At 40.7% G+C, this 14,159-nt stretch overlaps 1 protein-coding gene and 2 long non-coding RNA genes across 5 annotated transcripts in view; 1 reads left to right on the forward strand and 2 right to left on the reverse strand.

The window, feature by feature from the left end:
• The window catches only part of LOC138948892 (tetratricopeptide repeat protein 16-like), a 29,538-nt gene extending 15,508 nt beyond the window's left edge, over window positions 1-14,030 (reverse strand). For 2 of the 3 annotated variants that reach the window (XR_011450121.1, XM_070320527.1), the window contains exons 1-8: window positions 13,947-14,030; window positions 7,684-7,977; window positions 6,855-6,964; window positions 6,044-6,155; window positions 5,226-5,416; window positions 3,923-3,949; window positions 1,862-2,025; window positions 993-1,328 (exon numbers count right to left, since the gene is read on the reverse strand). Coding sequence is in view for 2 of the 3 variants with exons in the window: in XM_070320527.1 (XP_070176628.1) it covers window positions 993-1,328; window positions 1,862-2,025; window positions 3,923-3,949; window positions 5,226-5,416; window positions 6,044-6,155; window positions 6,855-6,964; window positions 7,684-7,873 (1,130 nt within the window). In the remaining variant the exon portion in view is untranslated. The remainder of the gene's footprint in view (window positions 1-992; window positions 1,329-1,861; window positions 2,026-3,922; window positions 3,950-5,225; window positions 5,417-6,043; window positions 6,156-6,854; window positions 6,965-7,683; window positions 7,978-13,946) is intronic. The other variant, XM_070320528.1, reaches the window with a different exon arrangement.
• Window positions 8,947-11,452, forward strand: LOC138948890 (uncharacterized). The gene is made up of 3 exons (XR_011450119.1): window positions 8,947-9,164; window positions 9,649-9,916; window positions 10,633-11,452. It is a non-coding gene; the product is annotated as an uncharacterized lncRNA (long non-coding RNA).
• Window positions 11,594-13,802, reverse strand: LOC138948891 (uncharacterized). The gene is made up of 3 exons (XR_011450120.1): window positions 13,462-13,802; window positions 12,949-13,099; window positions 11,594-12,423 (listed from the first exon to the last, which is right to left on the reverse strand). It is a non-coding gene; the product is annotated as an uncharacterized lncRNA (long non-coding RNA).
• Window positions 14,031-14,159: the final 129 nt, after the last annotated feature.

A 14,159-nucleotide genomic window follows, 5' to 3' on the forward strand; every position in this document is an offset into this window, starting at 1 on the left:
TAGGAACAGACAGGTAGACAGACAGCATACTGGTAATAAAATAAAGTAATGAAGACTAAGAAAGTAAGTAGTGCCTCTCATGAACATTCTGTTCTGTTTTGCTCACCATACTCAAACAACAAAACAAAAAAACAAGAGGCGAAGCCTTCACGGCTCACGTAAGAAATCGACAAACAGTAACACAAACTCAATCACTCCGTCACACATACACACACACAGTAAGCATACCGTCGCGATATAACCTTGAACGGTTGAAAACGACGTTAAACACCAAATAAAGAAAGAAAGAAACAGTAAGCATAAGTGATACGGTGCAAGAGTGCGAGACACTAGATCTAGATCTGTCTGTCTATAGCCTACTTTTTAGTACTTACGGGGACACGACTGCCAGATGGCCAGATCGACACTGCGCTTTCGACAGCGCTTCCTCGCGCAGACACTGGAAACACGCTGTGCAGATTAACCTGTTGGAAATCTCCTTTGGTATCTTCTTTATCTATTTTTCTGGAGCTACGAAACCGAACAATGTGAAATCGTGTTCTCCGAATCGGCGAACTGCAGCTCGGTGATAACTGTATCTATACCACAATCCTTCACGCGATCTGACCTAACCTTGACCCCTGACCTGGTCTACATACCATACACGACACAAACCAGTCAGCTGTTTTTACCCCCCCAAAACCCCCCACCACCCGTTTTCTTTGGATACACACTTTAACTACATACGTGCCGACGAAATGTTGATCATTGCTTCAATACTTTGAAGCTGTTGCTTGGATAATAACCAGGTAAAATTAGTATTTCGGTGTTCAGTCAAATGTTAAAGTTTCTATCACATACACACACACACACATACACACGCACAGACAGACAAAAGTTAGCATCGCATAGGCTACACTTACGTGAGCCAAAAACTGTTCATTGCTAAATCCCTGCAATCCCAACTCTGCGTCTCCAATCCATTCTAATTATTACCTGTGCTCTGCACTCACCTGCGAATATGATAGCCCACATTATCAGGGTCCATCTCCGCAGCCCTGGAGAATGCCTCCAAGGCTTCAGGGTACAAGCGCTGGTCAAACAGGCACTGACCGTGGAAGTAGAAGAGAAAGGTCAGTCTCTGATAGGCGGACACGTCGTTACTGGCCAACAGACACGCCTTTTTGTAGTTCAAGATGGCTGACTGAAAGTCACACAGCTGTACGAAGGCTTCTCCTCGCTGTCGGTAGAAAACGGCTTCGTCGCCTTTCAGGTTGATGGCTTTACTGAGGCTGGTTATGACGTCCACCCAGCGGCCTTCTGTCTGTAGGTGCAAGGCTTTCTGGAAGCTGTGGAAAAAGCAGAATGCATGAAGGGGAAGGAAGGTGTGGAGGTGTGACAAGTGTGTGTGTGTGTGTGTGTGTGTGTGTGTGTGTGTGTGAATGTGTGTGTTTGTATGTGTTTGTGTGTGTGTGTTGGTGTGTGTGTTTATGTGTGTGTGTGTGTGTGAATGTGTGAATGTGTGTGTGAATGTGTTTGTTTGTGTGTGTGTGTGTGTGTGTGTGTGTGTGTGCGTGTGTGCGCATGTGCGTCGTCGTCGTTGCCGTCGTCCTCATCATCATCATCATCTTCTTGTCATCATCATCTTGTCGTCATCATCATCTTGTCATCATTATCATCATCTTGTCATCATCATCATCGTCGTCATCATCATCTTGTCATCATTATCATTACTACAAGCATGCTTGCCTAAGAATCCCACACCTCTGCTGTATTCTGTAGTGTAAAAATTAACATCAACAGTTGCATGTTTAACTAAGAGAGTAATACAGGACAACATCAAGCAACATTTAACAACAGTTCTATACACCAACACACTCACTGCTCATAGGCCTTGGCATCGACGATGTCAGAAAGACTGACTGTGTTGGTTTTTACTTCGCTCCAGTCGTCAGTGGTGAAGATGTTCTGATTCCTCTGTTTGGCCGCTTCTATCGTGTCCTCGTCCACCGTTGTCGAAAAGATACTCCCTCCCTTATCCTGCCCCTGTACAAAATATTGAAGATGTCATTAAAACAGCCGAGATGCCGCCTCTACACTTACCAATGTCTTTCACGCCACATGGTGAAATCATTTCTTATGCTTCATGGTCTTCTATCCTCTCCTAACACAGACAGACTGCTTTCGTTACAAAAGCCCATTTCAAAAACAAGAAATAATCATTGAATAAAATACAATACAGAACATTCACATGATCATCGACCATCGACATGGTCAGACATTAAAACCTAGCTTCAGTATAGCAGTTACGTTATCTTCTGTGCAATCGTACAAAAACATACCCACGTGAATTAACATTCTGCATTGTATTATATACAAATGATGTTTAAATTACAAACTTTATGTTGCAGCTTTCTGGAAGATAAATTTTAATAGCTTGCATGTACATGTACAACATTCAGAGTACTGCCTCACATTTCACGACATTAAAAGAACCCCCAAAAGCTGTGTTTACAGTGTGTGTGTGTGTGTGTGTGTGTGTGTGTGTGTGTGTGTGTGTGTGTGTGTGTGTGTGTGTGTGTGTGTGTGTGTGTTTATGTGAATGTGTGTGTGTGTGAATGTGTGTGTTTGTGTGTGAATGTGTGTGTGTGTGTGTGTGTGTGTGTATCTGTGTGTCTGTGTGTGTGTGGGTGTGTGGGTGTGTGGGTGTGTGTGTAATTCCCCCTAACCTCTGCTTCACATTAGGATTAATGTTAGTGGGATAGCTGCAGAACTTTGTACTGTGGATAAGTTTCAGGTGTTATAAATAAGCTAATTAAAATTGCTTCATCTATTTGAAAAATTAAGCTTTCTGGGAGTGTTATCTCACGGCTTTGTATTGATCTCCTCTTGGTACATTTACACACCTCAATAACTCTGAGAAGAAAAAAACCCGACATAATGTCTTATTTGTATTACTCTTTCTTTTGATGTGCCTTGGTCATTTCTGAATTGTGTTGTATGGTACACCTTGCTGCTGTGACTATATGTGACTTTTTTTTTCAGGGGGGGGGGGGGGGGGGAGGAGGAGGGTGCCTTCTGCTTGTCCTTTCGGTAATACCGGTTTGCATTAGACCCACAGCTATCACTGACATTGTGAAAAGTTCACAGAAGTCAGTTTGCAGCTGTCTTCGTCATCCTAATACATTACGAAGACAACACAATACACAAATAAAAGCTGTTTTTAAATTCTCAAGTCTGTGCACCAGCCTCTATCTGCCTTTGCAAACTAGCCTCAATTACAATAAACAAGTATTGTGAGGGTTAAACTAGGACACCAGCAGCTCTCAGACTACGGTTTCCTGTACAGGGCAATAATATTGGCCCAGCTCGTATACTGAAATGAAAATGTTTAAGTACTGTTCTGACGTAGATATAGGGCTGAATGCTGGAAACAAACTTCAAGCAATTACAGAAAGAAAAAAATCACACAGGAGAAAAGTGTCACTCAAGAATATGAATGTAGAATCCTGATACCACAAAAATGTATGAATGCAAAAAATTTGTTGATTTCTTGTACAACTACTTTCTTGTACAACTACAAGTAAAACAAAAATAGATTAAAAAAAGTTAAAAACAAAAAGTTTGTAAGACTAAAATCACACATTGATAAATAGTATACCGACCTGCTACTTTTAAGCCAAAAATACAAAAACAAAACAAAATGAACACTTACAACAAACAAAATACTTTGTGGCACGCATCATAAATCAAAAATAAATTAAAAACATTACAACGTATCTCAGAATTCAAACCCCATCTGTGTTCTATCAAGCATAAGTATGTTCAATTTGACTGAAAATAGCATACAACTGATAAGTGATAAAGAACAACAAACATCACACAGAAAAAAACTAAAATGAACTGAACACGCACAGTTACAACTGACATAAGGTATACCTACCTTGGGAACAAAAAAGACCCGCACAAACTGTAGGATGTACAACAATGTTCCAGTCATGTTTTGTACAAACAGTTACAATATTCAGTTATGGTGCAGCTTTACTGTTAGCTGGCATGATAATGCAGTGAACCCCCCCCCCTTTTCAGACCTAAAGAATTCAAGAAAATCAGGTGTTGAAGAGAAGGAAGTCTTCAAATGAAGGTAATTGACAGCTAGAGATGAACAGAAAATCTGAAAAAGCACGGTCTTAAAAAGGGGAGGGGGAGAGTCTAAAATTAGGGTGTTTTAACAGAGGAGTTTCACTGTAATTGGCATCAGCTTACACTACTTAGTTAAGCGGACCACCATTACCGGCAATACAGGGTATATTCTTGAAATCTTTCAAAAGTAGGGGGTTGGGGTGGTGTGGGGGGGGGGGGGACACACAAAACCTGGATAACTACAACCAGATTCAACATCCAGCACAATATTCCTCTGTAAGATTACATTCCTCAAAACTGGCAACACGCAAACACACGAACAAACAACCGACTGCTTTTACACTCTTGTGCACACATAAACTCTTTTTAGTAAACTGTGCAACATTAACCATCTTCCATTAGTTCTAACTACACTGTGACAATGTAACCATTTATTTCAACATACCTTTACACTAACAAAAATCGCCACCACCACAATCATTATCTGATGCTAACATCTGTAAATGCCTATAATATTACAAAAAAAATACCCAAACTTTAACCATTTCTGCAGAGAAAATTAACCTTAACATCCCTGCCACACTGATGTAATGACAATTACTTGCACAAGTCAACAAAGGTACGCAGGGTCATTACACAACTTGAGTCAAACCATCATCATGCCATGATTTGCTGAGTCAAACCATCATCACACCATGATTTGCTGAGTCAAACCATCATCACGCCATCATTTGCTGAGTCAAACCATCATCACACCATGATTTGCTGAGTCAAACCATCATCACGCCATCATTTGCTGAGTCAAACCATCATCACACCATGATTTGCTGAGTCAAACCATCATCACACCATGATTTGCTGAGTCAAACCATCATCACGCCATGATTTGCTGAGTCAAACCATCATCACGCCATGATTTGCTGAGTCAAACCATCATCACGCCATGATTTGCTGAGTCAAACCATCATTACACCATGATTTGCTGAGTCAACCCATCATCACACCATGATTTGCTGAGTCAAACCATCATCACACCATGATTTGCTGAGTCAAACCATCTTATTATTCTTAGTCTTATCATTCACCACCAAAACAATTCTCACCTGAGCATCACCGGACAAAGAATCAACGCCACCTGCTCCCTGCCATTGCTGTGTGGAGTCAGTTTCCGCCGTGCTCATTCCTTCACGCCAACCACCCGAGCCTGCATCGCCGCCGAATGTTCTGGTCTCCTCTGATGTACCCTCTGAGGTTTTCAGAGGTCTGTCTGTGGAACTGGTGGTTTGTCCTTCACCTTCACAGCAAAATAAAAAAATGTCAGCTTATCTTCTTCTTCTTCTTGTCGATCACACTTATATTGTCAGGCCGGACAGTGAGATGAATGATGCTGTCTTGGACTGCACTTGGCCACAGCTTATCTGACAATATATCCATAAGGAATTGACGTCACATTCTGAAAGTAAATTGCAGACTTGAGATTCAATCAGTTCAGCAACGAACTATGCACAGAGCTAAACAGGAAGATTGTCAAGAAGCCATTTCAGCAACTGATCACTGCTACATCAGTTCAAAATTATGTGACGTATACATGTCTATTTTGAAGTCTAAAGCAAGCACCTATTTCATATTGCAAAGACAATGTTAAAATCAAAAATCCATTGTGGCTAGAATAAACACATGAAAGTCATGAACATCAACCCTTGACTGAGTTAGATGTGTTTGCCTTCGCACCGCATCGCTAGTACATGTACTATTATGAATGAAGCAATGCCTCTTCAGTTTTAGATCATGTAAGTGTATGTGTGTGTGTTTGTGAGTGTGGGAGCATGTGTGTGAGTGCGTATGTGTGTGCATGCTCACATGTAAATGTGTCTGCATGTGCCTGTGAGTGTGTAAGTGAATCTGCCTGTGTGTCACATACCTGGCTGGTTAGGGCGTGTGCCCTGACTCTCTGTTTCAACCCGACTCCACACAGAGCCGTCAACCGTTGTTGTGGTGGAATGACGGTCCTCCTCTGCTATAGCTCTCAGTGCCTGAAAAACAGAAATCTTTGTTAAAAATACTGCAACATTTCTTTGTTTTTACTTGAGAATCACTTCAATTGTAAGGCCCCATTTTAAATGATCTCACATTTCCCTGTTCATTGCCTGAAGTTTCTGTGTGTGTGTGTGTGTGTGTGTGTGTGTGTGTGTGTGTGTGTGTGTGTGTGTGTGTGTGTGTGTGTGTGTGTGTGTGTGTGTGAGTGTGTTTGTGGTGAGAACAATTGGAAGAAGAAGGGGGAAACAAAACACAATGGCCCGCTCGAGGGAAAACAAGGAATAATTCAATACAGCTGAGAGAGAAAAGGGTCTATGAAAGAGCAAAAAAGGATGGTACATGTATGATATAAAGGGGAGAAGAGCATAAATCAGTGTAGGTGGATCGACCTAAATGATATTTTTAGTAATCAACAGACAAGTACAAAGCCCCCACCGCCCACCCCTCCCCCTTTTTACTTTAGATTTGCCATTCATAGCCTCTGCCGTTCTTCTTTGATCATGGGTTCAAACTCCCATGATCTTTTACGTGTATGACCATTTTCACCCTGCCATATGCCCCTTTTGTGGGATAGCCTCTGCTGTTAATTCACTCTCCCCGTTTTTGGATTCATTATTCACTCCCTTTGAAGAACCTAATTTTTTCAGAATTTTTGAGGTCTTGGAGTCCGGGGTTCCACTGTCCTTGCAACTAACCTGTCGTTCCTCCCCCAGGCGGCCAGACACAGCACGAACAAAGTTGTGCTCCAGGGCGGGAAAGAACTGATGGATGTTGACCAGCTTGGGGTCCTGGTGGTATTCCGTCACTAAAATGTAAAATATAACTCATCAGCAAATTAAAATCATCACATGAACAAGTTTGTTAAGGATACCTCAGGGAAATGTAAAGCCTTGCTTTTCAGCTAAAGTGAGTCACTAAAATACATGTGAAAGCTATTTACGTTCTTTGAATCTAGTGAACAATGACAGTTCAGTTTTCAGTTGCAAAGTTAGTACAGCTATCAGCAAGGCACTATTCGAATATATATATACCAATCATATGTTTTAAAAGGCAATAGTTTGACCATTATCAGAAATAGTTGAAGGAAAAATTATGCTTGCAAATCTGATATATATACCAATGTCAAGGGAGGTTGGGGAAGTCGAATAGAGACAGTGTTACAATCACAAAAATCAACAAGGTATTGTTAACAACATACCTTGCAAAAAAACTTGCGCATTAAGCTTTACAATCCAGATCAATAAGCCTAAAAAAAAAGACTAATATATATCAGAGCCACTTTACTTCTGACAACTTCTTACCTTATGCTGTAAATTCATAATCTTCATTAACCATCTATGACTAAAAATGAAACCAAAGCCTTTATTTAAAACAAATTTAAAAAAACTTAATGCACACACATCTTCTAACAATCTTTCTTTTAAATAGATTTATAACCCACATCTTGTAAAAGGGCATACTTTAGCTGTTTTTTTCCAAATCTTTTACAAGGAATTAAAAACATTCAAAATAATTTCAACAAACCGCTTGTGTCTCCCATATTAAAGCTGTCTTCCGACATCTCCATTGTGTCAGTGTTGAGAGAGCGCTGTGTTGACAGTCTGTGTTGCTCAGATTTTGCCTGTGCCAAATACTCCTTCTCGCCTCCACTCGAAGCCACATCCCTCGAAGAATCACCCCCAGAGCTCCCAGACTTTTGTGACATTGTGGCCATCTTGACTCAGAGTCAGAGTGAAGTCCCACCCAGCCTGAAATCTCTGTTCTGCAACTGTCAACTATGTCACTTCTTGAGACGTCATAGCGATCCACTGGTCTAACCTTTGAAAGATAGAGAAGCATTCATATCAAATTAGATTGATCTGTGCCCACTGTAAAATTAAAAAGCTAGAAAGTATAACAATGACAGTAATAATCCAAAAAAAAATAGACTGCCGACTAGTGTATTATATGTAACATTTTTGATGACAGTAATAAGTAAAATATTTCAAAAGAAGTTTGCCCTTGCGCTCCCACCCCAAACATGCACACACACACAAACATATACACACAGAAAATAAACAACAGGTGCCTGAACTTATAATTGTTTGCAAAATACATACGCAGTGGCTACACTTACGCCGCCCGTAACTTTTCCCTTCTTTGCTTTAATTACGCCACAAAGCATTTCCCCGCCAGGGCCGCGCTCTACTTCCGGTTTGATCCGGTTTGGGCGGTCAGTTTAAAGCGTGGGTCGAGTGAGGACAGACGTGTTCAACAGTTCATTAGTAGTGGTTGTGCGTTTCTACCCGTATGCAAGCCTGTTTACTTTAGTCATGGATAGCGGACTTCACAGCGAAGCAGTTTTGACAGTAGGGCGAATTTGCGATTCCTCAACGCCCCACTGAACGACTGACGTCACATGTCGCTGTAGGCTCACACCGCGCCGTAATCAAAGTCTGGCCGAGTGACTCTACGACTCGTGGAAAGGGTGTAACCGAAGCCTGCAGTGAGCGGGTTACGACAGTAAAATGACGTCATGCCGTAACTATACGACTTGAAAAAGGCGTAACAGTAGCCTCTACCAAAAATATATTATATGATGGCACGTAATGAACTTCATATGTAGTTGTCTGCATGTCTAAACATTTGAATGATCAGAGGTAAGTTTACATTCAAGAAAAGTGAATATCGATATTTAATATTTAACGGTACTTTTTATGTTTCACTGCAATTTTTCTGCCAGCATTCTGTGGGCATAGTTTATTGCAAAGCTCGACGACCATAAACGAAATTCTGTGGTCAAATACACCACTAAACAGTTCCGCGGCCATTGCGACAGTGCGCATGCGTAGGATTTTTTTCGAGTAAACAACGCGTCGTGCTAGCTTCTCAGCAACTCGAAACATGTGCGATTTGAGCGAGATTTCCATCCAGAAGGTGCGACTGTGGAGCACTGAAGCATCGAAAACCTTGTCGTGTGTACGGAAAACGAGTGTGGAAGGTGCACACGAGGAACTTGTAGCTAGGTAAGTTTTATTTCTTTCGTTATTTACTCTTTGCAATGATGCGATGTGTTGTTCATTCCCAAGACCGGTTTTCCGCCCTGTAAGTTGTAACACTAACAGTAACTTAGTAAGTGCTCTCTCTTCAGATACGCTTAACTTTTCAGTTGATTAAAGTCAAAAACTTGAATAAGTGCCGTTGATCTGTCCACGGAATCTAACTTACTATGAAGCATAACTATATTCCGATTCGTGATGCACAGGCTACATGTTGCGATAGTGTATGCAAAAGTTTTCCATTTTCAATCTGACGTGTGGGTAAGATATGAAACAACAAACATGCATACTAAGTTGCCACTGCCAGTTTGTATAGCTGCTAAGCTTACCTCAGGCTGAGTCAGTGAGTATTTGGTACGTTTACATACAAAATGGTGATGAGGGGGCCAAAAAGAATGCCTTCCACAGGTGCGAAAAACTGTGATTTGATCTCAAGGCCTTTTTGTTTTAGAGCTGTTCCTGCTTTGGAACTTGGGAGATGGGATTCCTGTTGACCGTGAAGCAGAAAATGCAGAGAGGGTGCTTCTTCGGGAGTACAAGCAGAAGTTGTATGTGAAAGGGGTGCTTTATCCTGATCCATTCATCGTCACAACTGGATTGAAAGGCAGCAAGATGGGCGATTCCTGTGGCCAAGCGTCTTCATCGCCGGCTGCCTGTGAGTGTGAGCTCGACCTCATGCATCGCCTCGTCAACGAGTTTTAAGGAGGAAAGGCTTACAGGTAGGAAACCTCTCTACTTTTTTAAATAAGTCATATTTGCACTTTACTTTTAAAAAAGAGAATGGTTCAAGTTGAATTGCAAGATGGCAGTGCAGCCTAACAACATTTTGGTTTCAGTGAACAGGGAATGTGTCAAAATCTGAAAAACCAGCATACTAGTATTAATACACACTAAAATTATGCCTGTCGCTGTCATATATACATATAATTTTTGAAAAGTGCAGTGATACTGATACAGTTAATCAGCAATGACTGAACCGACTTTCTAAATTCAGGGATGATCAAATCATCTGACTAATGGCCAGGGGCGAGTACAAAAAATCCGCTGTGCTAGTTAAAACCGCTTGGCAACTCGCCTGGTTGGCTAGTGAAAATTCTCGTCAAATGCAACACTTCTGGTTGTATACTCTAGTTTCAAAACGTTATATAAACAATGCAGTTATAGCAACTGTGGTTTGTACCCGGCAAGCAATTCTTTTTGGTGGACTGGACTTTCTTGAAATGACTCACCTGTCTGGCAAGTTAAGATTTTGAGATCTGGCCATCCCTGCAACTGTCTTAATTTTGCAATGCTCTTCATGCAAGTTGCACTCAAATTTGTGAGCAATTTGTTATGTACAACTTGGTAAATTGTCCTAAATGATGCTTTAGTAAAAGTTGTTGTCTCCTTTCTCTTTCTCATATTGATTATTTTCTTTTTTTCTCCCTTTTGGCAGTGTTTTGACCATATGCAACATGCTGCAAGTCATTTTGGAGGAGGAAGCCCCTGATTGCATCTTTGTCAAAACCAGAAAGAGACTTCTACCTGTCTCCAAGAGTCAGCCATCACAACCACCTGTTACCCAGAGCCAGCCATCACAACCTCCTGTTCCCAAAGTAATCCAATCCTGTTGCCCGTTTTGATACAGGCAGCAACAGGATGCACTTAGGAGGAGGAACTAGTAGAAGTAGGGAAAGCGGTATTAACAAAACAGCTTTTTCCTCTTAACTATGAAACCACACAGATAAACAAGGAGAGCAACCTTTCCACAAAGTAAACAATCCTGACGACTCTAATAATTTCAACAATTTGTCAACTCATGTAAAAGCTTTGCCAGATCCAGGCATTAAGCTCTACTCGTTACACATGTAATGGGCATAGCTACATTGTTGAACAGCTGCTTCGTTTCTGTAAGTTTTCAGCCTGAAAGGTAGTAGGGTGGGTCGCATCTAAAATATAAATGTTTGTCTTGTCAAAACCTATGTTAATTTTCCTACATTTTAAGACTCCCTCTTTTTCTGTAGTGGATTTTTTTTTTATCAGATTATTGTTTGGAGTTCTGAAAAGGAAGGCTCCTGTGTACACCATTATAGATATGACTTTTACTGTACTACATGTGTGTTTTTGGTATATATATATATATAAAACTAGATATCTGTCTTCCCAATATGTTCATTGCCAAGTGGATGAAGTCATCAGATTTGATCTGCTGCTAGTGATAACGTTTATCAACATAAGTAAAGTTTTTTGAGCTGACTGGATTGTGTGCATTTTGTTTGCAAGTGCTGATATGTTTGACTTTGTGCTGTAATGCTTTGTCTTGTCTCTCATTCTCCATTTCAAAGTACGAGAACTCAGATTTTGTTCTGACACACTCATTGCATCATACAAACATCAATAAAGACACACACAGAAAGTGAGCCAAACAAACATTTTTCCTCAGAACATGTTATGGTATGCACAGGGGACATGAAAATTATGGAGAGAAGACTGTGCGCAGGAAGAAGAGAGAAACATTCAAACAAATGAAAACAAACCTGTAAATTGTTTAAGGTTGCTCTTGGCCACTCTGGTGACATGTACTTTATTCTACCTATATTAGCGAAACCGATAGGCTAGATCCTGAAGGTCTAATCCTCGTCTCTATTGCATAAACAACATCTCATCTATACTATAACGTTTAGGGTCAATACTCATTGGTTGATCGCTAAAAATTCTTGTCTTTTTAGAATTTTTGACTTTTTCCTGCCATCTTCTTGTTGCAAAGGGTGACACTAAAACCATGAATTAATTGTAAGAGACTGGTCGTGGCTATACCAATGCAATATGATATGTTCTGCGAGAAATCAGATTTCTGAATAACCATGGATTTTTCCTGTCTGCGTTCTTTTTCTTAGCCATGTTTGCAATCTGTAGTTTGAACATCAGTCTATTGTTCTCCTTAGTCAGCTTAATCATTGCAATAAGATTGCGCATAACGGGTGTGCATTAAGTTGGCATCTGCTTATACAAAAAAACTATCAACAAATAAGCAAAAACAAGAGCACCCAGAAATGTTTCTGTTGTGAATGGGTCTTGTTCAGGGCTAGTCACACTTTTCTGGCAATCAACTAGCTGCACCATTCCTCTCCCTTGATGATCCTTGGGCCTGGCACGTCTCAAACTGGAATTCCAGATCTCGCATTGCCCATTTTCTTCTGCCTAGCCGGTGCTCTGGTCGGGGTATGTCTATCAGCACTCTTGCTGTCTGAAACATTGCCAAACAGGGTTCATTCTGTCAGTATTTATGGTAGTATTACATCTTCATGCAGGGTTCTCCACATATGTTGTCCGTTTGGGTTCCATGCCCCCAACTTCAACTTATAAAGGTGGTCATTTGGACCCACTGTTGTTATTTTCAGTGCAATACAGAACTCCCCCTGTGAATTCCCCGGTACACTTGTTTTTGTTCCTTTGGCTTCTATGGAGAGCTCTCCTAATGTTGATCAAATCGCACTCTGGAAACAAACCACCCACATAAAACTTAGCTTGGCTTCCAACATTCATAAGCCTCATATATTGATATTGATTGATATTCATTCTTGTTCAGATTTCAAAACACACGAACAGACGAAAAGTCAATTAAATAACTCAAGCTGTAAGGCACAGACACATCATAGTGATACTAGGAACAGCATGTGTGAACAAATACATTCAACACCTTACCATCTTCTTTACTGCGTACCGTCACACACAAAATATAACAAGAAAGTTATTTAAAAAAACAACTTACTCTGTGTTGAAATCCAGGGTATCCCAAGTTTTGTGTTGGGAAAGAGTTCTGTGCAGTTGGTGTGCCATCAAGAAAGTGTTGAGAACAAACCCTTGCAGGTGAAAAAAAAGCTTGTGCTGGGTTCTTCTTGTGTGTTGGATGCGGATGCAAGCTGTTGAAAACAGACAGATGCATATCAGATTTAACAATTTATGGCTCTACAAAGCAATTTTTTATTGCTTTTTAATCACAGCCATGCTCTAACAACATGAAGTAAAACAAAAAAAACAAGAAACGGAAACACACTGACACAGAAAGTGAGCCACATTTTTTGATCTCATGCACGGCAGATTCAAACAAGTATTTCATGCAGTGCCGGTGTGCAGTTTTTGTAACGTTCAAAGCTGTATAAACGCAGGTCTAGCTAAACGGTTTTGTAATCATGCTATGGAATTTGCAGAAAAAAACAATAAATCGCATGAATGTCAGGCAATAAAATAAGTTGATCAAGAACTGTTACAGTGTTGCGCTTACCTGAACGGTGGTTGGCATGAACAGCCTACACAGACTCGTGTGGATCCTGGTGAATTTTGCAAAGTTTAGCTTTCCACTTTGAAGACGGTAGCTTCCGTTGTCACAATCAATCATCGGGCAGTGACATGCCATTGTTAAAATCGATAATCGCTGAATTTACATCGACAAAACAACAAAATAAACACAAGTGTCGGACTTGTCAGTCGCAGAACATACGCAAAGCTGTGTTGCAGACGATTTGTTTCCTCGAAAAAATGACGCAGCCAATGAGAGGCGTCTGTGCGGTCACGTGATTTTCCTTCTTTGTTCCATGTAAACGTCGGAACTGTTTAGTGGTGTATTCATCTTTAAAATCAATAAAATCGTCGAAGTTCTGGATTGCATGTTTCCACAGGTTAAGTGCACGAAGCCTGCAAAAGAAAATACTATGGAAATAACGGAACGTGTGGAATATGAAATATTTAGGATAAACTCGTCTGACTTACATTGTAAGCGCAGTATTTTTACGACTTCACATGTGATCTTCAGTAATCCGCCATGTTGTTTCAATGCATTTCCATGGAAAGCGCGCCGACGCGTTGTAAACTTCCGGTACTTGTACTGGCATCAGTGAGTAAAGGGTTTTCTGATTGGTTGTCACTTTGGCGGTTGGCTAAATTCAACGAATCAAAATACCTTTATCATTTTCGTCCCGTTTC

This window comes from Littorina saxatilis, linkage group LG15, assembly GCF_037325665.1.
Source record: "Littorina saxatilis isolate snail1 linkage group LG15, US_GU_Lsax_2.0, whole genome shotgun sequence".
In the NCBI taxonomy this organism is placed as follows: domain Eukaryota; kingdom Metazoa; phylum Mollusca; class Gastropoda; order Littorinimorpha; family Littorinidae; genus Littorina; species Littorina saxatilis.